At 45.5% G+C, this 23,103-nt stretch overlaps 1 protein-coding gene across 1 annotated transcript in view; it reads left to right on the forward strand.

The window, feature by feature from the left end:
- Positions 1 to 22,553, forward strand: part of IGHMBP2 (immunoglobulin mu DNA binding protein 2) — an 88,585-nt gene extending 66,032 nt beyond the window's left edge. The window contains exons 10-15 of the mRNA XM_034770450.1: positions 2,715 to 2,833; positions 9,326 to 9,420; positions 9,937 to 10,060; positions 13,054 to 13,893; positions 15,345 to 15,529; positions 21,989 to 22,553. Coding sequence (XP_034626341.1) covers positions 2,715 to 2,833; positions 9,326 to 9,420; positions 9,937 to 10,060; positions 13,054 to 13,893; positions 15,345 to 15,529; positions 21,989 to 22,186 — 1,561 coding nt within the window. The 3' untranslated portion in view covers positions 22,187 to 22,553. The remainder of the gene's footprint in view (positions 1 to 2,714; positions 2,834 to 9,325; positions 9,421 to 9,936; positions 10,061 to 13,053; positions 13,894 to 15,344; positions 15,530 to 21,988) is intronic.
- The last annotated feature ends 550 nt before the right edge of the window (positions 22,554 to 23,103 follow it).

Here is a 23,103-nt window from a genome sequence, read left to right on the forward strand (position 1 = left end):
GCTGGAATTTTCATAGGGGTGTACAGAGTCCGTTGTGTCAGTGTTAATTTATGTATGCTCATGTGCACGTGCTATCCTGGGGACGTTTCTAGCTAGAAGATGAATGAGTTTCAGTCCAGAGAGGAGAGTTCTTTTGTTGCTGATGAAGTGAGTAATATCCATTGAAAGCAAAGCAAACCGGTGGAATACAAGTGCAGATGGGCAAACTTACCGAGCTGGAAAACCATTCAAGTGTTTGGGACTGTGGTTAAGGCCCTGTCTTGCAACTCAGGAAGCTTGGGATCAGTTCCTGGTTCTGCCATGGGTTTCCCTGGTTACCTTAGAAAGCCACTTCATTTCTCTAGGTAAAATCCTGGCCCACAAACTGCAGTGGGGCCAGGACTTCATCCTCTGTCTTAGTTCCCAATCTGTAAAATGGAGATAACACTTCCTTTCTCCGACCTTTTGTTACTCTTATCTGTTTGGCTTGTAAGTTGTTTGGGGCAGGGACTGTCTCCTACTATGTGTGTGTACTCCTCTTAGCGCAGTGTTCTGCCAATCTGGGCTGGGGCCTCTCGGTGCTGTTGTAATAATAGCAACTTTGGTTTTGTTCCTGTGGCATCTCAGTGATGATAGGATTGTACTGTAAGATCAGAGCCTTTGGACTTGCAGTGTACTTGCCTCGAAGCTGTCCAGGTTTCCTAATCCAACCCTTCCATCTCTTGATCCATTCACAGACTGTGAATTCAAGGAACAACTCTCTTCGGTGTTAAAATGTAACTTTTTGACGTAGCTTCTTCAGATGTAGAAATGATATGAAACCAGAATCCCTGGCTAGTTACCTGGCTGGTGTGTTCTGACTTAACGAATATCACAGCTGTCAAATTGCTACATCTTAGAACACTTTTAGGGACTCTTCCTCCTTACGGTGCTAAAAGCTGCTGCAGCATAAACCTATTTCTGTAGCTTTACTGTCTGACGCTAGTGGAGTGAAACTCCACTAACTCCCACGCTCTCTACTTTGCCTAGTATTAGAAATGATTGCAGTTCATAAAAAAGTGGTGTGTGGTTTAGCTCCATGGATCAGTCAGCCAAAAGTTTTCAGGGCTGGCTGGCTAGCCCAGGCTTTGAGAAGAAGCAACTGCCCAGTGGTGCCCACCACCCCTATCATTGGGCTGCTGGGGAGAGGGGTTTAAGGGAATGTTACAACATAGTCCTTATGACCAGTGTTCAGCTCCGTTTTTCAGACACAAAGTTCTGCCACTGCTGAACTGCCACCATCTTGGAAATTGATATATGGCATGGTCACAAGTCTGTCTTGCAGTGCACTGCAGTGACCATCATCTTTGTCAATACCAGGGGCTGAGCGGGGGGATCCAAGAGCTAAAGGCACGAGCCTTTGTACTAGCTGAAGAGCCAGACTCTCAAGCTGAAAGCTAGAGCAGACCCATGTCCTCCGTGAAACAGGCGCTGTCCAGGACATATAACACACCCAGTGGGTTACATAGGCTGATCCCGGAGCAGCGGCATTCATCGCACTCTTAAAGTGATGCAATACATAACAATTAGAGCCATGTCATTACCAATGCAGCACGCCCAGAACACTGAGGAGAGAAGGGGATCTGGGAGGCATTTTATAACATAGGTGGTGTCATAACTATAAAGGGAAGGGTAACAGCCCTCCTGTGTACCATACTCTAATCCCTCCTGGCCAGAGACTCCAAAATCCTTTTACCTGTAAAGGGTTAAGAAGCTCAGGTAACCTGGCTGACACCTGACCCAAAGGACCAATAAGGGGACAAGATACTTTCAAATCTTGGTGGGGGGAAGGCTTTTGTTTGTGCTCTTTGTTTTGGGGGGTTGTTCGCTCTTGGGACTAAGAGGGACCAGACATCAATCCATGCTCTCCAAATCTTTCTGAACAAGTCTCTCATATTTCAAACTTGTAAGTACAGCCAGGCAAGGCGTGTTAGTTTTATCTTTGTTTTCTCAACTTGTAAATGTACCTTTTACTAGAGTGTTTACCTCTGTTTGCTGTAACTTTGAACCTAAGGCTAGAGGGGGTTCCTCTGGGCTCGTTAAGTTTGATTACCCTGTAGAGTTATTTTCCATCCTGATTTTACAGAGATGATTTTTACCTTCTCCTTTAATTAAAACCCTTCTTTTTAAGAACCTGATTGATTTTTCCTTGTTTTTAGATCCAAGGGAGTTGGATCTTGATCCACCAGGGAATTGGTGAAGAGTCTCTCAAGGCTACCCAGGGAAGGGAATTAGCACATTGGGAGTGGTGGCAGTGGACCAGATCTAAGCTGGTAGTTAAGCTTAGAAGTTTTCATGCAGGCCCCCACATCTGTACCCTAAAGTTCAGAGAGGGGAAAGAGCCTTGACAGGTGGGGAAAATGAAGTAGAGAGGTGAAGGGACTTATGCAAGGTCACACAGCTGAGCTGAGATTAGAATGCAAGCGCTTCTGACTCCCAGTCCTGTCACCATTCTTGTGCACCACATGACATACGGACCTGTTTGAACTTCCCCCTCCAGAGTGGATGCCTTTGTTGGTCTATAACCTGGCCTGTAGTGGGTGCTATATAACAGTTTCTCTGTCTTACCCTTGAGACTAGAGTCTCTTTATTCGCCGTGTTGGGGCAGAGGGGGGAGGCAGAATGTTTGATCTGCTGTCTGATGCTCATTGTTACTTCAGTGTTGCTAATTCACTCTTTTCCACATAACCCGTTAGGGACCTGCCGGGAGTTGCTTCTACAGAAGAGACTAGGATTCCATTGCTGCTTATAGACACAGCTGGCTGTGGCTTATTTGAGCTTGAAGTGGAAGATGAACAGTCTAAAGGGAATCAAGGTACTGTTGCTTCGCAGGACGTCAGATTCGCTGACAGCAGTAGATTGTCCCAGATTCCCAGCCCTCTAGCTTGCAGCCATTCTGTCCATTCACCAGCTAAGTCATAGCACAGCCTGGAGGAGAGTTCAAATAACACTGGATAACTCTCTATCAGAGGAAGTTGGAGGGTTATTGAGTGGATGATATTGAAAAATGATATACTGGCTCTTACAGGGATGTAGAGGACCGGTCAAGTGGCAAGGACTGCCAGTAACTATGTGGCGGTGTCTCCTGTGGATGGGGTTAGCCCTGTTTCTTTAAAACTCTGGAAAGAGCAAAGCAATACGATGTAGTACATTAGATGGAAGGAACGCCGGGGGCTGCTGAAGGATATTCATAGTGGCTGATCAACCAGCCCTGCCACATCCCAAAGAGCTACCTGAGGACCCCTACAGAGCTGGGCTCAGTTGTGCACAGGGATAATTGCCCCCTCCCCATGAGCTTCTGCATCCTCCCCACCCAAGAGTTTTGCTGTGCAAGGATTTGGGCCACAGAGTGCGGTGGAACTTAACGTTCTTGGGCTGCCCCATGTGCTGGGACTGAAAGCAGCAGCCACCTTCATACCATTAACCGCCTTACATTAAAAGGATTAATGCCTCCTGTCTGCTCCCTCTCCCTTTTGGACATAAAATGCCAGCAGGGTGGCACCCTACCCTGGAGAGAGGGCAGCAGGAACAGTGCCTCCCCCACCCCCTTTCAGGGCTGCTGAACCGTGATATCTTCAAGGGCTTTCATAGACAGTGACAAACCTCTTTATTACTTGGTTACCAATTCAGGGAGTGGTGCCTAATCAAATGGGTCACACCATTTATTACCCGCTCTTCCCATCATTGTAAGATTAATTTCCTTAAGTGCATGGCAATGACTGTTTCCTAGGCGAATCGGTTGTGTACAGCCCTTGTCCTTTGGAGTTAAGGCCTGCATCAATTCTTTTCCAGTGCTTTCTGATACAGCTTTTCCCTTCTGTGATCATCATCTCTCCCCTTCCGCTTCATCGCTTTACCCCAGACCCAACCACGCACCCAGAGTGAGATCTGAGTCCTCTGAATCCATTTCTTCTCTCCCCTGCTCTAGTCCAGATCCAGCCAGGAATCGGGGCCCCATCCTGCTAGGCGCTGTACATACACACGATGAATAGCCAGTCCCTGCCCCAGAGAGCTTACAGCCAAAGTATAACTATGATTTGGAGCCACTTCTCCTCTCCTGCTGGAGCCGCTTCTGTAAGTGCAGCTCCTGCCCTCCTCTCAGAAGGGACATATCAATGTCTCTTGCAGGCGCCAGTGCCAGTTTAGCTCCATGGATCAGTCAGCCAAGAATTTGGAAACAGGAAGAACGAGCACAGCCCCCTGCCTTGCATAAACAGGCTCGACTGGCCTAGAGCAGTGGTCTCCAAAGTGGGGTGCGTGCAAGAGGATCCTTCGGGGTTCGCCGCCGGAGCAGCACCGCTTCCCTCCCCCACCCCCCCAGCAGTTCGGCCGGGAGCAGGGGGTGCGTGCTCAAAACTTTTTTACTAATGAGGTGACCACTGGCCTAGAGCATGACACCTGGCATGTGCTGTTCTGCATGCATTGGGGTTTCTGGGTGGCAACACAATGGACTGGGACCATAGCCGAAGCAGCTGCTGCTCGTTAGAGCTGGAGCAGGCTGGAAGAAAACAGACTGAATGGCCTCGGATCAGATAACGGGGGTTTAAATACCACACAGATTGTCACACCAGCCAGGAAATGGTGGGCAGAGCTGTGAGTTTTCAGCATGGCGTGTCGCCCTCAATGCTGAACTCCCATTTGGTTTGTGTTGTACAGTAGTCTCCGGGGTTGTTGCTTTAATTGCCTTGGAGTATCACTTTGTCAGATCTTTATTGTAACACATTAGGTACATAAACCTGTACAGTTAAATGGGACAGTAGCAGCTTCACCATAGTCATATAAGGAGACTCCAAACAGAGAGAAAGACCAGAGCACTAGGGACAGCGTTTTATGTTGGCAAATTAGTTGGGCAATAATGATGAAATTTTATCCCGTGGCATTACATAAAGCAGTGAATTTCACGTCTTTCCTTTATAGACTCATAGACTCATAGACTTTAAGGTCAGAAGGGACCATTATGATCATCTGGTCTGACCCCCTGCATGCTGCAGGCCATAAAACCGTCCCTACCCCTTCCCTGGACTCTGCTGTTGAAGTCCCCAATCCTGTTTTAGGTGACTTCAATCGGCAGAAACCCTCCTGCTAGAGATCCCTGCCCTATGCTGCGGAGGAAGGCGAAAAACCTCCAGAGGCTCAGCCAATCTGCCCTGGAGGAAAATTCCTTCCCGACCCCAAATATGGCGATCAGTAAGACCCCGAGCATATAGGCAAGAGTCTCCAGCCTGACCCCGTCAGCCATTATACAATTTACCTACCATTTCTTGGTTTTCCTTGACTACTATGTTATACCATTAAACCATTCCCTCCATAAATTTATCTAACTTAATCTTAAAACCAGACAGGTCCGTCGCCCCCACCGTTTCCCTCGGAAGGCCGTTCCAATATTTCACCCCTCTGACGGTCAGAAACCTTCGTCTAATTTCAAGCCTGAACCTCCCCACGGCCAGTTTATATCCATTCGTTCTCGTATCCACATTAGTACTAAGCTGGAATAATTCTTCTCCCTCCCTCGTATTAATCCCTCTAATATATTTAAAGATAGCAATCATATCCCCCCTCAGCCTTCGCTTTGTCAGACTAAACAACCCAAGCTCCTCTAGTCTCTTTTCATACGACAGGTTTTCCATTCCTCTGATCATCCTAGTGGCCCTTCTCTGCACCCGTTCCAGTTTGAGTTCATCTTTTTTAAACATGGGAGACCAGAACTGCACACAGTACTCCAAATGAGGTCTCACCAGCGCCTTGTACAACGGAAGCAGGACCTCCTTATCCCTACTAGATATACCTCGCCTAATGCATCCCAAGACAGCATTGGCTTTTTTCACCGCCACGTCGCATTGTCGACTCATAGTCATCCTGCGGTCTACTAGGACCCCTAGGTCCTTCTCCTCTTCCGTTACTTCTAACCAATGCGTCCCCATCTTGTAACTAAAATTTTTATTAGTCATCCCCAAATGCATCACCTTACACTTTTTACTATTAAATTTCATCCTATTCCTGATACTCCAATTCACAAGCTCGTTCAAGTCTCCCTGCAGGATATCCCTATCCTCCTCCGAATTTACAACGCCTCCCACCTTCGTATCATCCGCAAACTTTATCAGCCCACTCCTGCAATCGGTTCCGAGGTCAGTTATAAATAGATTAAATAAAATGGGTCCCAAAACCGAACCTTGAGGCACTCCACTAGTAACCTCCCTCCAACCTGACAGTTCACCCTTTAATACGACCCGCTGCATTCTCCCCATTAACCAATTCCTTATCCACCTCTGGATTTTCATATCGATCCCCATGTTTGTCAGTTTAACCAATAATTCCTCATGGGGTACAGTATCAAACGCTTTACTGAAATCCAGGTATATTAGGTCCACCGCATTTCCCTTATCTAATAAATCCGTTACTTTCTCAAAGAAGGAGATCAGATTCGTTTGGCACGATCTGCCCTTCGTAAAACCATGTTGTAATTTATCGCAATTGCCACTAACCTCCAGGTCCTCAACTAGTTTCTCTTTCAGAATTTTCTCTAACACCTTGCACACTACAGATGTTAAACTAACAGGCCTGTAGTTACCCGGATCACTTTTTTTCCCTTTCTTGAAAATAGGAACCACATTAGCTATTCTCCAGTCTAACGGGACCACCCCCGAGTTTACAGATTCATTAAATATTATTGCTAATGGGCCTGCTATTTCCCGCGCCAATTCCTTCAATATTCTCGGATGAAGATCGTCCGGTCCTCCCGACTTAGCCCCATTAAGGCATTCAAGTTTTGTTTCTACCTCGGATACGGTAATCCCCCATCCTGAATGCCCCTCTGTAGTGGTGCTAGTATCCCTAATACCTTTATCTGATGGGGCCCACTTAGCCCTGTGTGTTCGGAAGATTGGCTTATTTCGATTAGCGTACACCATACATAAATGTTAGGAAGGAGAGTAGAAAAGCGAGCAGCTCTGACTTCCTCATACCAGCCATTTACACAGTGTATTGTGGTGATGCCTGAACACTGTAATCATCTGAGACCAAAAGTAAACGCCCTCTCCCCCAATCCCTATATGCTGGCTGCTAGTACGATAGCATGTCCTTGCCTAGATTTTAAGCTCTCTGGGGCAGGTACTGTCCTCTTTGTTAGTTGTCTGTGCAGTGCTATATAGTGCCTGGCACAATAGATCCCTGATCCTTGACTGAGGTTCCCAAATAATAACAACCAAGTGTACCCAAAACTTTCGGCATCTCCCCTGGGCCAGCAATGCTGTGGACTCCCTGTCCCACACGCCGTCATCTCTACAGCAGCCTGGATTTTTTTCCTTTCTCACCAAGTATCTATCTGCCACATGGCAATGCAGCCTGCTTGACAACTAGGCTGCCTGCTTCAGGGATTAATTTTCTCTCTCTGCTCACTAGCCCAAATCCCATGCTTGGAATGTGCATGACATTGAATGTTCCAAGTGTCATGCTCTAGTTTCCTGGGTCTGAGGGCTTCTCTGGCAAGTCAGACCTGAAGAGAACATCACAGTCTTTACCAACTCAGCCTTTTTAACCTTCTTTCAATTGAAACCTATCTGTCTAGATGAGGTACTTATGTGACCCCTGTTACCACGGTATCTAAGTGCCTCACAATCTTTATTTCTCCTCACAACACTCCTGTGAGGTAGGCGGTGCTATTCTCCCTATTTTACAGATGGGGAACCAAGGCACTAAGACTAAGTGACTTGCCCAAGGTCATGCAGGAAGTCTGTGGCAGAAGAGGGAATGGAACCTAGTCCTCCGAAGTCCCAGGTTTGTTGCCCTAACCACTGGGCCACCCTTCACCTCAAAGAACCTAGTTTTAGCAACTAAAGCTCTGATTCTGCAAACTTACCTGCTTGGCTACTCACTTGCAAATAGTTAAGCATGGGCGTAATAAGTGTTTGAAACATCAGGTATTAATACCGTATCCCGTGAACTTCTAGAGCTAGACGGTGCTTTGGACCATTGAAAGCCAAGATTCCAAGCTCCTAGACAGAACCCTGTGTACTCTGTGACAAACTGGACCTAAATTTTGCAACAAGATCCCTGGACTCTGCCACATTCTGGTGTCGCGGACTGGAAATTCAACGGCAGTTACCTTTAAACAAAAAAATTGATTTTTAAAAAGTATTAAATACAACCGTAGGTAACAGTCAGTCCAGCAGCCCCGGGGTATTACTTTTCATGTTAAAGTCAATTTATTTTCTGCTGTCCCCATATTTATAGTTTTCAACAGGCAACTGATGTTGGTATTGACAAAGAGTAATTGAATTGAAGAAGTCGCCAGGGGTTTGGTGGGGTGTGTGTGTTGGGGGAAAGCTGGACGTTTTGGCAGTTGAGCATGACCCTCGGTTTGTTGGGTTTGTACATTTTAGCATTGGGGAAGGGGTGGGAAGTATTGTGGGATAAGCACATTAGCTGGCCATTGTTAAAATGATCAATGGGGAAATGGTGATGTAAATGTGAACATTATTCACTACCTTCAGGATTCAGAGTTAACAGCTCATTGAGCTGAATGAGGTGATTTTTTTCTTCTCGGAGCTACTGAGTCAGGTTCTCTGCAGACTCAGGAAAATAACATTGCATCTCTTACACTTGGATGACATTTTCAAAGCTGTCTTCACAACAATGGGAGCTAGAAACTTTCTGATTAAAAGCTTAAATTCTAGATCACAATGTGGGAGAGGGTAGAAACTGCAGCAGATTCCATGGCTGTGTAATACACAGGGCCCTGCTTCTAGACAATCTAAAGTACTGACAACTGAAATCATGTCTGAATTGAAATGGGAGGATGGGAAGAAGCTTGATGATAATCAGAATGCTGTGATCATATGTTTAAATGGCTAGATATCTTATGATCTGGGAGAGCTAGAAATAAATGGATGGGAAACTGGGGAGTCCTAGCTTTCCAGCAGTATATAGCAATAAGCTCCATCCAAGGAGATTGTGGGATGGAACCCATTAAGACTTTCACCAGTCCTCTGTCTGCCAGTGCTTTTTTAAGCACTGGTGCAGGGGTTACTATAACAAGCCCTGTCCTTCTCTGACATTTTCACTGAACCCTGGGGCTTTCTGTCCACGTTGGTGCCATGATATATAAATCTGACTGGATATTTTCCATAAAAAGTCCAGAGGATATTTAAGGACGCAGTTGAGTTAGTTTGGAAAATGTAGCTTTTTCTTAATCACTGCAGCAGAAGTGAGCAGTTGAGTGGCCATCACCTTTTGGCTTTACCTGTCAACGTCCCTTGGAGTGAAATCGCCTGCTCTTGATTTACTGCTGGGTTTGGTTTTGCCCTAGGGGAAATGTGTCTTGTTGGCCTGCACGTCCAGGCTTTGGTGGAAGCTGGTGTTAAAGCAAGAGACATCGCTGTCATTGCTCCTTACAACCTCCAGGTGAGCGCACAGCACTCCCTCCACAGCTTTTCAAGCTGAGTGTAGAAGGAATACACTAGAACAAATCCAGATTCGCTAGTATTTTAAAATAATACTTAGTATGTTAAAGGTTCAGAGCCCAATAACTAATCCTCCCTAACGCTCCCTAGTATCCTCATATAGCAGGTGAGGGTGCTGAAATAGAGGGCCAGCCCTCTGCTGGTGTAAATGGGTCTCATTTCAGGGGAGCCGAACCAATTTTTACCAGCTATGGATCTGGTCCAACAGGATTAAGTGACTATTCCAAGGCCACAGTGGGAATCAGTGTCAGAGATGGGATTGGAACTAAGGAGGTTCTTCATTAGCAGTCCCATGACCAGTTCCTTGGGTAATAGTCCTCCCCCTCAGGATATGCAAGTTCAGGCATGCGTGAATATGGAGGAAGGAAGGCACCTTCCAGGAGGGGGCGATATTGTTTTAATCCTTCTTATCTTGCATTTACCTTGTCCTTAATATGTGCATGTCCTTGTTTTTCAGGTGGACATGCTAAGAGAACATCTTTGTCACCGATATCCAGAGCTGGAAATTAAATCAGTAGATGGCTTCCAGGGACGGGAGAAAGAGGCCGTCGTGCTCTCCTTTGTGAGATCCAATCGGAAGGGTACGTGTTCCGTGCTGGACAGTGCTTTGGGGGAAGAGGAAGCTTGGTCACATAAAGAAATGGCAATAATTTAACACTGCAAAATTCTGCATTGCCAGTTCTTGTGATTTTTATTGCGAGCCTCTTGAGAGCTGCTGTTTTTTTCTGAAGTCCCCAGCTTTTGGAGCCACGTGATTACCTGAGAATCACAGCTTGTAGCCCTCACGATTGCAGAGAAAAGCTTGAAACTATGAATCCCAAGGGCTCACACAGCAGAAAGTAAATAAGAACTCAACGTGTATTATTTTTAAAATCTCATGATCTATACGTCCTCAGAAAATAATGAGAATGGCTTGACTCACCATTTTTGAACCCTTTGGGTTGGCAGTCCTGCACTCACATCACCGGCTTCCTACCTGGATGCGAGTCCCAGACATTCCCCACAGAACGCGGAATTCCTGGGGAAGCCTGTTTTTTGCATGCTTTCTCCCTTAGAGAAAGAGCAACCTGAATCTGCTATTGTAAATAATGCATAACACTGTTTGTTTTCAGAGCAAAATCTAGGGCAGAAAATTGGGTTCTTTCCTATCAGTGAATACAGGGGAAGATAATAGCTGGAATGAGGCTAGTCGCCTGAAGCTGGAAGTCTTATTCACTGGAGGTTTTCAAAAGGAGGCTGGACAGCCATCTGTCTTGGATAGTTTAGACACAACAAATCCTGCAGCGTGGCAGGGGTTAGACTAGACGACCTGGGCAGTTCCTTCTAACCCCATAATTCTTCTTAGACTCAATCTGCTGAACCATGTAATTGGGGCCCATTGCAACACATCTTGCACTCTCTGAACCATAAGGATTATCATTCAGAATCATTTCTATAGCACCATAAATGTGCATCCAGAGGTGGAAGTAAGCCGGTCCGGTACGGCATACTGGCAAGAGCCAGTACGCAGCTGACCATACCGGCAAAGGACAGCTTTCCCAGGCCGGCAATTTAAAAGGGCCCTGGGCTCCCAGCAGCAGCCAGAGCCCCTGGCCCTTTAAATCGCTGCCAGAGCCCCACTGCCGGAGCCCTGGGGTAGCGGCGGCCAGGAGCCCCAGGGCTCAGACAGCGATTTAAAGGGCCCAGAGCTTCCGGCAGTGGCCGGAGCCCTGGGCCCTTTAAATCACCGCCAGAGCTCCGGGGCTCCCGGCCGCTGCTACAGCTATCATGAGGCTCCAGTGGTGATTTAAAGTGCCTGGGGATTTAAAGGCCCCACCCCTTCCACCTGAGGCCCCACCCGTTCTGGTTGAGCCGCCCCCCAGGATCCCGGCCCTGCGTACCCGTAAGTCCTTTAAGTTACTTTCACCCCTGTGTGCATCACACCTTTCAGACATAGTGAGACCCAAAGGACTTATGGTCTAAGACAGTTACAGACGAGACATTGAGCAGTGGTTCGGGAAAGGGAGGGGTGCAGGGTTTTAAGAGTGAGAGAAGGAATTGGGAAGGATTCATGGAAGAAGTGGGATTTGAGAAGAGATTGACGGAGAAGAGAGGGTGTTGGTGGTGATGACTGAAAGCCGTTAGTAATCAGGGCTCACTGCCATCTGACAGCTGTTGGTGTCTTACCCAGAATGAATTCAGTATAGGTGGCTACATCCCCAAACTCCCCATCACAGTCTGCTCCTGTTGTCATTTAGTTGGCATCTGAGCAGAGGCGTCACAGTAGGTGACAGCACTTCACTAAGGACAGGAGCCCAAATCTATCCTATTTCCCAAGGTGTATGTCAGAGAAACCCCACACTTTGGCACTGCTGACAGCCTCTGCCCAGTGAAGACCAGCAACTAAAACCGCAGGGGCATGAATGGCTCTGACCAGTGTCGGTCCCGGCCTGGCTCCACATTTTCATGACTGCTAAATATACTTGCAAAATCCAACAGTAAAGCCCACTTGTATTGCTGTGGATTTTAATAAGTAGAACTTTCTCAGCAGTCAGGTTCTCAGGAGGGATTGGAGAAGCGAATTCCAGCACGTTACTGCTTCTGCAAGCTGCCAGTGATATCTGGCAATTAACGCCAGGTCGTGGAGCACAGAGACGTGGCCACACACAATTAGCTATTAAAATCCAATGTGGCTTAATTCGTTCTGCATCATGATCCTCAGGTGCTCAGAATGAAGCTTGTCGCCTAGATCTGCGTAATGTTTATTTTTCCAGTTGTCTGCCATTTATCCATAGAAGCAGGAGACTCAGGAGCCGCCCACACTGGCCTTCTCACTAGCTGAGCCGAGCTGAGTCATTCTGGCATTTGCTATCTGTTATTACGGCTCCTTGAGAAAATAGCCAGAGAGCAGAAATAGACTTGGTGTAATCTCCTACATGTTTGTTATTTTTAACCCTTCGTCTGTGTGGGCATGGGGGATGGGGTGTAACTTGGGACTGGTATATTTCTCTGCTTGTGAAAGTGAGACTGGTATTGATAGCTGGAGACAGACTATGGGTGGGCAGGTGCCGTGAAGGCTGATTTCTGCCAGTGTGTTGTAATTCTAATATGTAGCTTCCCCTTCTATTTCAGGCATTCCCTGCTGTTTCCTTCCTGAGCCCTCATTTTAATCCATCCAGATAGTAGCCCTTGTATAATGCTCTTCATCTTCAAATCCTTTATGCATTTATCCATTCTGTCACCTGTGAGCTATATACATATTGTTAGTTCCATTTAGCAGATGGTGAAACTGAGGCAGAGGTTGAATGACTTGTCCAAGGTCATAGAGGGAATCAGCTGTAGAGCCAGGATGGAACAGGAGTTGTTGCCTCCCAGTGTTCAGGCCACTAGATCCTGTGCTCCCTGCTATCTCACTCCGCAGCCAATACAATATCTTGGGCCAAATCCACAGTTGGAGTAAACCCCTGTAATTCCAATGACCTGTGCTGATTTACACCAGCTGAGGATCTGGCCTTTACTATGGAAACATTGCTGTTTGCGTGGCCAACCACCAGGCTGTAGTTTCTGATGGCCCAAGGGGGTTTGTGTTTTGTAGGCGAGGTGGGTTTTCTCGCTGAAGACCGGAGGATAAACGTGGCCGTGACTCGGGCACGACGCCATGTGGCAGTCATCTGTGACTCGCGGACCGTCAGCAGCCAGGCCTTTCTGAAACGGCTGGTGGATTATCTGAGTGAGCATGGGGAAGTGCGAACGGCCTTCGAGTACCTCGACGACATCGTGCCAGAAAATTACTCTCATGAGAACTCTCAAGGTCATAGCGAGCAAGGGGCAGGGCCTAAAGCCAGCACAACCTCTGCTCCGAAACCTCTGCCTGGAGGCTGGAAATCCAAACCAAATCCAACAAAACCATCCACACGCAAGCCAGCAGCAGGTCCCTTGCAGGGTGTGAACGAAGCCAGGGTGGAAAGACCAGAGATGAAAGACAGTTCAGGCAAGTTCAGAGCCATGATGGTAGAGTTTCTGGAGAGCAGCGAGATGCAGTTGGATTTCCCTTCCTCCTTAAACTCTCATGACAGGATGCTGGTGCACCAAATGGCCGAAGAATATGGGTTGCAGCATGTAAGCACTGGGGAGGGGAGAGAGAGGTACATCAGCATCAGCAAGAGAACCACCACCGTCAGCTCCTCTCCAGTGAATACGGGTGGCAGTGAGCAAACCCCTCTTGCCGAATCTCAAAACCCTGCCAAAGAGGCGCTAGCCCCTGTCAAGAAGGGAGGAAGCAGCATGAGCTCAGGGAAAGTGGATCTGAAAACGCTGCACCTGGAGAGAATGCAACGGGAAAAAGCCAAACAGGAAGAGAGCATCAGAAAGAATCAGGAGCTGAGCATCAATTTGCAGGAAATAGCTGGAAGGAAACACAAAAAGGAAGCCAAAGGTAGGCCCCTCCTTCCGGGGATTTCCAGGGCTTTTCCTCTTTAACATTTTCCCCGCCTTTAGGAAGATTCGCTATTTCCATAGCAAAAGCCAGTCACACTGCAGGCTTCCCATTGTCACTGTTCCCTGGGCTCTTCTCAGAAGAGCCTAAGAAAATTAAGGTGCCCAGCTCCTGCTGAAATTCAGTGAGTGCCTAACTCCCTTAGGCTGCTTTGCAAATCCCAGCCTAAGACTGTAGCTATGTCAGACCTCTGAACACTGCACTGCTTTAGTAATGTACTCCCAGCTACAGCCTGTTTCTCTGCCTCTGCCCATGGATAGAACAGCCCTTTTCTGAATAGTGCCCCCTTTGGGAAGGCCTGCATGGGGAGAAAAGCACCGTGGCATGGCCGGGGTTGGCCTGGGTCAGCTGGCTTAGGGGGCTTGGGCTGTGGGGCAAAAAATTGCTGTGTGGACATTGAACGTTACACAGCAGTTTTTCAGCCCCGAAGCCCGAGCCCAGCAAGCCCAAGTCAGCTGACCCACCAGCCGGGGGTATTTTATCCCCAGAGAGACATAGGCTTTGACAGTTTCCGTGAGATGAGGGATTCAATAGAATTATTGACCATGCTTAAATCGAGGCCATGCAGGGCTCTCATTAATTCCCTACGTTTCCCCTCGGGGATGAGCTGTGTATGCGTCCACAGACCATCTGACTAGACTTTCAGAAAGGTCACTGATGCTCATCTCCAAAGAAATAGCTCCTAGATAATCATAGGAGATGGCTGGGGCCTGGATCTGTTTGTTGTGTAGAATGGATTGGAAGCTGCACTCTCATACTTAGAAATAGGCTTATTGACACGTGGGGCAAACATTGACATGTTGGGGATGCCGAGAGACACATGGGGCAAACATTGGCGTGTCAAGGATGACGAGAGACGCATGGGGCAAACATTGGCGTGTCGGGGATGACGAGAAGGAGGTAGAACTGTTTGAGGCTTAAGGCCACATGAGTCTTTAACTCAATGGCCAAGCTCTTATAGCACAAGGAGCCTGCAACAATCTGTTTCAGCATTACCAGTGAGTGTCCTAACAATGCCCAGTCAGTGGAAGGCAGATAAACACCAGGGTCGTGAAGAAAAACTGATTATGGGAACAATTAGAACAGGTTACAATCTGAGATGTGTGCTACTTACTGTTACATATCCACTACCGTGCATATGTGTCAGTGGCATATGCCACTTGGTACATCTCATTGTAGTATCTGGCTCTCGGCAACTGTTCTTGCTGATCATGGCTGGTTGGCGGTGTTTTGAGGCCAAATCCTCTGCTGGTGTGAATGGGCGAAGCTCTCTGGAATCTATAGAGCTGCACCCATAATACCAGCAAAGAATGTAGCCCGTTGTCTGTTGGGTTCATTTGATAACGGTCAGGTAATCAATTAAACTGTTGGGTTTTTCCCTGGACTTCTAGGAAAGACTCTGGTTAAAACCGGAGCGGACAGTACAGCTGAAGAAGATATCGATGCCCTGATTTCTGCAGCAGTGAAAGCTGACAATATATGTGGTTTCCCCAGGTGTAAAGCCAGCGTTACGACCTTGGGACAGCTCTGTCTGCATTGCAACAGGCGCTATTGCCTCAGCCATCACATCCCAGAGGTATGAGCTGTGTGTGTCCACTTCAGACAGCCCTGAGGAGCTGTTTGAGTGCAGGGGCCTGAGCATTGCCAGGAGTTTGCCATCTGTTTAGTCTCTTGACCAAGTTTGACACAAGCTGAATTTTTATAACTTGTGAAATTGACTTTTCCTACTGAACGTTCTGAGGCTGATTTCCTTAGCATTGCTCTTGGCTTCTCAGAGAAGTTTAAAATGAAGGCTCTGCTCCTGAATCTGAGCACCATTTTGTTCTGGAGGAAACCCTATAAATCAGGAGCATTTGTAAAAAGTGAATGCAAAGAGCATACAGGTTTTGTTAGCAGTACACAGGCTATGAAGTCCTCCTAGTGATAGCTGCTTCTCTCTGTTACTGATCACTGACATTTACATTTCTAGAAAATAGAAATAAAAAAGAAGAAAGGATGATCTTGGCGCAGTATTGGGGATCTGAAAAGGTGGATTTAATTCCCAAGTCAATTAGGGCTTGATCGTGCAGAGCTGCTGTGCACTCTGGCCCCAATAAAGCAAAGCATTTAGGCATGTGCTTAAGTGCTTTGCTGGATTGGGACCAGAGCGCTCAGCACCTTGCAGGATCAGCCCTTAAATTCTCTCTGCTTCAGATCCCCTTTCTGTAAAATGGAAATAATAGCACTTCTGTCTCCCATCCTTGGGACTGTGTAAGTAGTACAGTATCTAACACACTGGAGCCCGATCTCCACTGGGGAGCCTACTACTACAATACAGATAATGACCATAATGAAACCAACACGCACCCAGCTAGAATGTGAGTGAGACATAGAAGCAAGTCTAGAGGTGATGATTAGCCCCCAGAGATGAAAAAATGGAGCATTTGCTCCTGTTGGTTTTTTTACACAGCGCTTTGTTGTGTTAGCTGTTTAGACTGATTTGAATTGTTTTCTATTGATGGTAAAAAAAAAAAAAATCTCCTTTCACCTTTTTCTCCAGCAGAGACTTGAGAAAGGTTTTACTTGCTGTCAAGGTTCAGGTCCAGCATATTTTTTGTTTCCAAGCATGGGAATGTGTTAGTGCTGAAATAATGCAGCTCTTTGGAGTCCTTTCCCTCCCACAGAGTCTGAGTCACTTCCTCTCTGCAGATCTCACCTCAAAACCTTTCTTTCCTCCTCAGCTCGCAATTAACACTCAGGCCTTGTCTACACTGTGGGGGGAGATCAATCTGAGTTATGCAACTTCGGCTATGTGAATAACGTAGCTGAAGTCAACGTACTTAGATCTATTTACCGCGGGGTCCACGCTATGTGATGTTGACGGGCGTCTTCACTAGACCCGCTAAATCAACCACCAATGCATCGATTGCCTTGTGTCGATCCCCCGGTAAGTGTAGACAAGCCCTCAGTGTTCTTGCTCTCCAGAGCATCTTGATGTAGAAGATGCTCCTTAAAACCCCCTATCTCTATTAATACCCACTGTGACAATCTCATACACAAAGTCCTTGATACCAGGACAAGGCCCGTCGGTTTGTCCTAATATCAGCAAGGAAAATCCAATCAGAAGTGTTAGGGGATAATACACTATTTGAAATATGCTCTGATCTAAAAAAAACCCGTTTGCTTTATGTGCATGTAACTAACTCTAGATGAGCATGTGGAGATGAATCACATGGCAGTTGCATAAGTGACTTCTAGCTTATTCATTGTTTTTTAGATGACGGATTTTAAAAGAAATGCTTATGTAAATGTGATGCTAAGCTAATAGCACTGGCTAGAGCCAGGCATAGGACAGGTAGGTGCTAATGTGCCATCATGATAGGTGCAAGATGAGGCCCCAATTCAGCAAGGTATTTAAGTATATGCCTACTTTTAAGCAGGTGAGCAATACTGTTGATCCCATCTCCCTCCTCAGTTATTAATAAAAATAATAATAATACCTAGCTCTTATATAGCCCAGTTCATCAGTAGATTTCATATAACGTTACAAAGGAGGTTGGTATCATTTAGAGCTGGGTGGTTTTTTCTCCAGTGATTTGCTGAAAAATGTATTATTCGGGCATGGAAAATATTTGTGAATTTGGGTAGAATTTGGCAAATAGTTTCAGCTCAAAAACCCCCCCAAAACAAAATTATCAGAAATGTCAGAATGATTCATTTTGAAAATGTCATTTCAAAAAAGGCAATTTTAATTGATATTTAATTCCCCCCCCCCCCCAGTTTTTAGTTTTGGTGAGAGAACCCCAAAATATTGTTTTGGTTTGAACTGAACTAGGTTTTGTGTTTTTTCAGTAAAAAGAAGAACAGGAGTACTTGTGGCACCTTAGAGACTAACAAATTTATTAGAGCATAAGCTTTCGTGGACTACAGCCCACTTCTTCGGATGCATATAGAATGGAACATATATTGAGGAGATATATATACACACATACAGAGAGCATAATAAGGTGCCATAAGTACTCCTGTTCTTCTTTTTGCGGATACAGACTAACACGGCTGTTACTCTGAAACCTGTTTTTTCAGTGTGAGTCCAGAACTGAAAAATCAATTTTTCACTCCACTGTAGTTTTCTTGTCCCCATTTTACAGATGGGGAAACTGAGGCATGGTGCAGGGACATAATTTACCCAGGGTCATCCAGTAGGCCAGTGACAAAGCTGATAATAGAACTCAGGTCTCCTGAGTCCCAGTCCAGTGCTCTATCCAGTGGACTTGCTTTCTCTCTAGGAACTTTTTCCTCCCTGGTATGTTTGTAAAAAGCCTTTTTCATTCCCATTTACACAGGTGGCTAGAATCAGCTCATCTGTCTTTTTTTGATGCTTTTGCCTTTTCTTTGCCAAGCCTTACAGGCTGAGTGTTCTTGGCCTGCCTCTTCTCTTTCTGTATCCAGGGCAGGTTCTCTTTAACCTCAGATCTTTGAGCAGAAAACTGCAACGGCCACTTCTTCTTTCTTGAATTCTTTTCCAGAACAGTTGCCGATTGGAATTGTCAGAGTCTGAAGGGATTTAGGCACCCAAGTCCGATTCAAAGTCACCCAGGAGTCAGGTGCCACACCTCTGAAAATCCCAGCTATAGGCCTTGGCTCGCTAATTATCCTCCCTTCTAGAATTCCTCCGTAAGAAACCCCGCAGTAGGTAGATGTCATATAATTGGCCACCCCCCATATTATGTCTCCAATAACTAACAGTTGGCTTAAAAGCTGAAGCATGAGGTTTAATATCCCTTCAGAATTTTTGTTGTTATTAATTATAACAATTTAGCATAGTCTTGACATTAAAGCAGACGGAGATGTACCCATTGCTGCCAGGGCATAGCTGGGATTTGAGCCCAGAACCTTTGGAACTAGAGGCTAGGGCCATACACCTAGGCCACACAGGTGGTTAAAGTTCTAAACTGAGTAAACTCAAGTAACTCATGGTCACTGGTTCTAAACTTCTCTGTCCTCATACACCTCATCAGTTCCTCCCTTTCAGTAAGTAGATCTGAGGAAGCTTCTTCTTGTTTGGAAATTTTGATTTCTGATTCCAAAAGTTGTGTCCACATGTTTGGCTGAACGAGTTACCCATCCAGTCTCTCTGTAAACTTCCTTCATGCTACTCTTTCAATGCACCCGAGTCTCTGTATTCCTAGACTGGACTTCTCCTGAGCAGACTTCCTGCTGGGCCAGATTGCATGGCAGCTTGATCCAGTTTTCACTGGGAAATATGAGGAGACCACCAAATTGATTTTTCATGTGTCACACCCAGAATCTGCACCCAGCTCTGCAGAGATGAAAAGCGGGTATATCTGAACTTTCTATGCCACCCTGTCAGACATTCATAGATTTTAAGGCCAGAATGGATAAGGAACTGTTACGATCATCTAGTCTGACCTGCATAACACAGGCCATTACATCACCCAGCAGAGTATCCTCTATACGTCTAAAAACCTAGCTGGTTCTGTAAACTATCAGTGTAGATTATTCCACTGAAAAAACAAGATCTATTTCCATGGCAAAGAATATTTGTATCTATGTTCATTCAGAATCTGATTTGGACAGAATTTCATTTCATGGAGAATCTAATTGAGATTCTTTCCTTGATGAATTATAATGAAGAATTAAATGGGAATTAATTGTAAGGATAAAACCTGCTTCACTATCTTTTTGTTGCTTGTTTATTTGGGTTCAGCAGGTCAGACTTTGGTCTTATCTAGTAAGGGATCAGGCTTGCTATTAACATGCAAACCAAACCTCTTAGCTCCTATTGGGATTGATGTGCATCTGAGGAATGGAAAACCTGTCGTATGAAAAGAGATTAGAGGAGCTTGGGTTGTTTAGTCTGACAAAGCGAAGGCTGAGGGGGGATATGATTGCTATCTTCAAATATATCAGAGGGGTTAATACAAGGGAGGGAGAGGAATTATTCCAGCTTAGTACTAATGTGGACACGAGAACGAATGGATATAAACTGGCCGGGGGGAAGTTCAGGCTTGAAATTAGACGAAGGTTTCTGACCATCAGAGGGGTGAAATATTGGAACGGCCTTCCGAGGGAAACGGTGGGGGCAACGGACCTGTCTGGTTTTAAGATTAAGTTGGATAAGTTTATGGAGGGAATGGTTTAATGGTAAAACATAGTAGCCAAGGAAAACCAAGCAATGGTACATGAATAGCATAATGGCCAACAAGGGTCAGGCTAGAGACTCTTGCCTATATGCTCGGGGTATTACTGATCGCCATATTTGGGGTCGGGAAGGAATTTTCCTCCAGGGTAGATTGGCTGAGCCTCTGGAGGTTTTTCGCCTTCCTCCGCAGCATGGGGCAGGGATCACTAGCAGGAGGGTCTCAGCCGATTGAAGTCACTAAAACACAGGATTGGGGACTTCAACGGCAGAGTCCAGGGAAGGGTCTTGCGGCCTGCAGCATGCAGGGGGTCAGACCAGATGATCATAATGGTCCCTTCTGACCTTAAAGTCTGAGTCTATGAGACTGAACAGTCTTCATAAAAGGGTCCAGTTTTTTTTCCTAATCAAGACCCCAATTCAGCAATGACTTAAGAGGATGCCTATCTGTAAACACGTGTAACTCCATTCCTATTCAGCAAAGCCCTTGTTAAATCCCATTTCGTGTGCTGTTTAAGAATTTTGCTGAATAGAATTGAGATTATTCATAGTTTAGGTACATGCTTAAGTACCTGGCTGAATCAGGGCCAAAGTCATTAACAAAACTCCCACTGATTTTAAATGGTACCAGATAGGGCCCCAAAGGTCCCAAAATTCCTATTAAAATGACTTTGTGGGATTCCGTATTTAATCTCCCTCAGTGATTTTTAGATCATATACATCATCTATGTGAAGATTTTTGTAACTGTCAGCACTGCAAGCTGTCTCTGGGATCTGAAAACCCAACAGTGTTCTCTCTCTCTCTGGCTACGTAAGCAATGGTAACAAAGACTCCAGAATAAGAATTTAGGTGGCAGTAATGTTTATGTTGCATATGGCAGATCAGAATCCAGTTCTTTATTTCTTAACATATATTATTTATATTATTGTAGTGCCTAGGCATGCCTCAGTCGTGGACCATGACTCCACTGAGCTAGGCACTCTTCAAACACCGAATGAAAAGATAGTCCTTGCCCCAAAGAGTTTACCACCTGGCCCTGTAGTGCTAACTAGTAAACATGTTTGTCACGTCAATAAAAGAATCAGGTAATATGACTCTAAGGATCTGTCTACACTGGGAAAATGTCAAACTGGTTTTAAAATAGGTTGAACTAAATTGATTGGGTAAACTGGTAACAGCTTTAGTTTCAGCCTGGTTTTAAATGATTTAAGGTGGCCTGACCCTGTCTTACAGAAGCAGTAATGATCTTGAGTGAATCAGGCTACCTTAAACAGAGTCTTCGCTACACTTCTGTCCAGTTTTGAAACTGGTTTAGCTGACCTGATTTTAAAACCAGTTAGAAAATTTTCCCAGTATTAATAGGCCCAAACACACAGAAGGGGCAGATATTTGAATAAAAGGTGGCTTTTTTTTTTTCCAAAGTCACTTTTCTGACTTTAAGTGCAATACCTGCTTGTTAAGACCTATTTTAGATGCGTTCTCTCAATGAAAGAGAAAAGAAATAGCAGACATTAACACTGCAGGTTAGAAAACAGAGCTAATATTTCACCAGATGGTATAAGAGAAGTTTAAAAAATCTGGCGACTCAGATGATGGAGCAGTGATCTCCCAAAATGTTTAGACTTTGTGAACGAAATACTTAAACTGTCTAAAGGGATGATTTAATTACTGTGTGTATTCTATCGGGCAAATTATGTTTGTATTTTGTTTCTGAATTAAAAGGGCTATAAATAACTGGTGGACATTTTTATGGACTGTGAAGTATGTTCAAGCTTAGGATTCTGCATGAGGAACTTCAGGCTCTAACAATGCCATTCATTCATAAGGCATCTTATGGGTAACATCTCAGGGCAGTTTCAGGTCTGCCACCAAAATTATTGTTGTGTCTCCTACAGATTCATGGGTGTGGGGAGAAGGCCAAAACACAAGCTCGGCAGAGAATTAGCAGAGAAGGAATTCTCTACGCTGGGAGTGGTTCAAAAGACAAGTCACTGGACCCAGCAAAAAGAGCTCATCTCCAGAGGCGCCTGGATAAAAAACTTAATGAATTGACCAGCCAGAGAAAGAGCAAAAAGAAAGACAAAGAAAAATGAGGGATTTGCTCTCACTGAAGTCTGAATCCCATTATGTTTCCCTTTGGGGACTGATATTCAAGTTGAACACACAGGGATGTGAAAAGTCAATGGAGATTTTAAATCTATGGCCTTTGTAAACTGGTTCTTACTATGTTGAAGACAGAAAAAGGACCTTTTAGTTTGGAAGTGTGTAAAGCTTAGAGCTGCTTTGTGACTGTATGATGTGCTACAAAATAAAGATCAGTCAAGACCAATCTAAAATGCACTGCTGGTAAGGGTGGGGTAGGGGACGAGGGAAGGCGATTTGCTTTGTTTGGTGCATGGTAATGTATACGGAGAGGATGCACAGAATTACAATAAATAATGGTATGAAACACCTTAAGCGGTAAGCTGTCAATGTGACATTTCATTGTGATACTATAATAATTTAAATGTCCAGGGGATATGAAATGAGAACCTCATAACCAATGGGGTGGGAACAACTTAACAGCCTCAGATGATTATGCATTAAGGGAACAACAGAATAAAAATAGTATAACCAATTCAGTTTCTCCAGCCCAGAAATCTCACTTGTGTACTGAAGAGCCATGTTGGGCACTAAGGGTGAAATTCACCTTTGGGCAGAAAATCAGCGCACGGCCAGAACACTTCTCAAGTCTTGTCAACATGGCTTAGTGATGCAAAAAGCTTTGTGCAGGCCTTCTGGGTTGGGGGGATTTTGCCCCCAAAGAGTAAAGATTAGGGGTCAATTACATCGGAGAAGTCAGAGTTTCTTAATTAAGCTTCAGTAGGAAACACACAGGATTCTGTGGCCACCTGGTTTTAAAGGAAATGGAGAATGTCCAAAAACTTGGAGCGAAGAGAATCAGAAACAAATCTGAGACACACAGTCCAGAAGGAGAGGAGGCAGGAAGCCATAGACCATGCCATGAAGG

This window comes from Trachemys scripta, chromosome 4 (genome assembly GCF_013100865.1).
Source record: "Trachemys scripta elegans isolate TJP31775 chromosome 4, CAS_Tse_1.0, whole genome shotgun sequence".
NCBI lineage: Eukaryota > Metazoa > Chordata > Testudines > Emydidae > Trachemys > Trachemys scripta.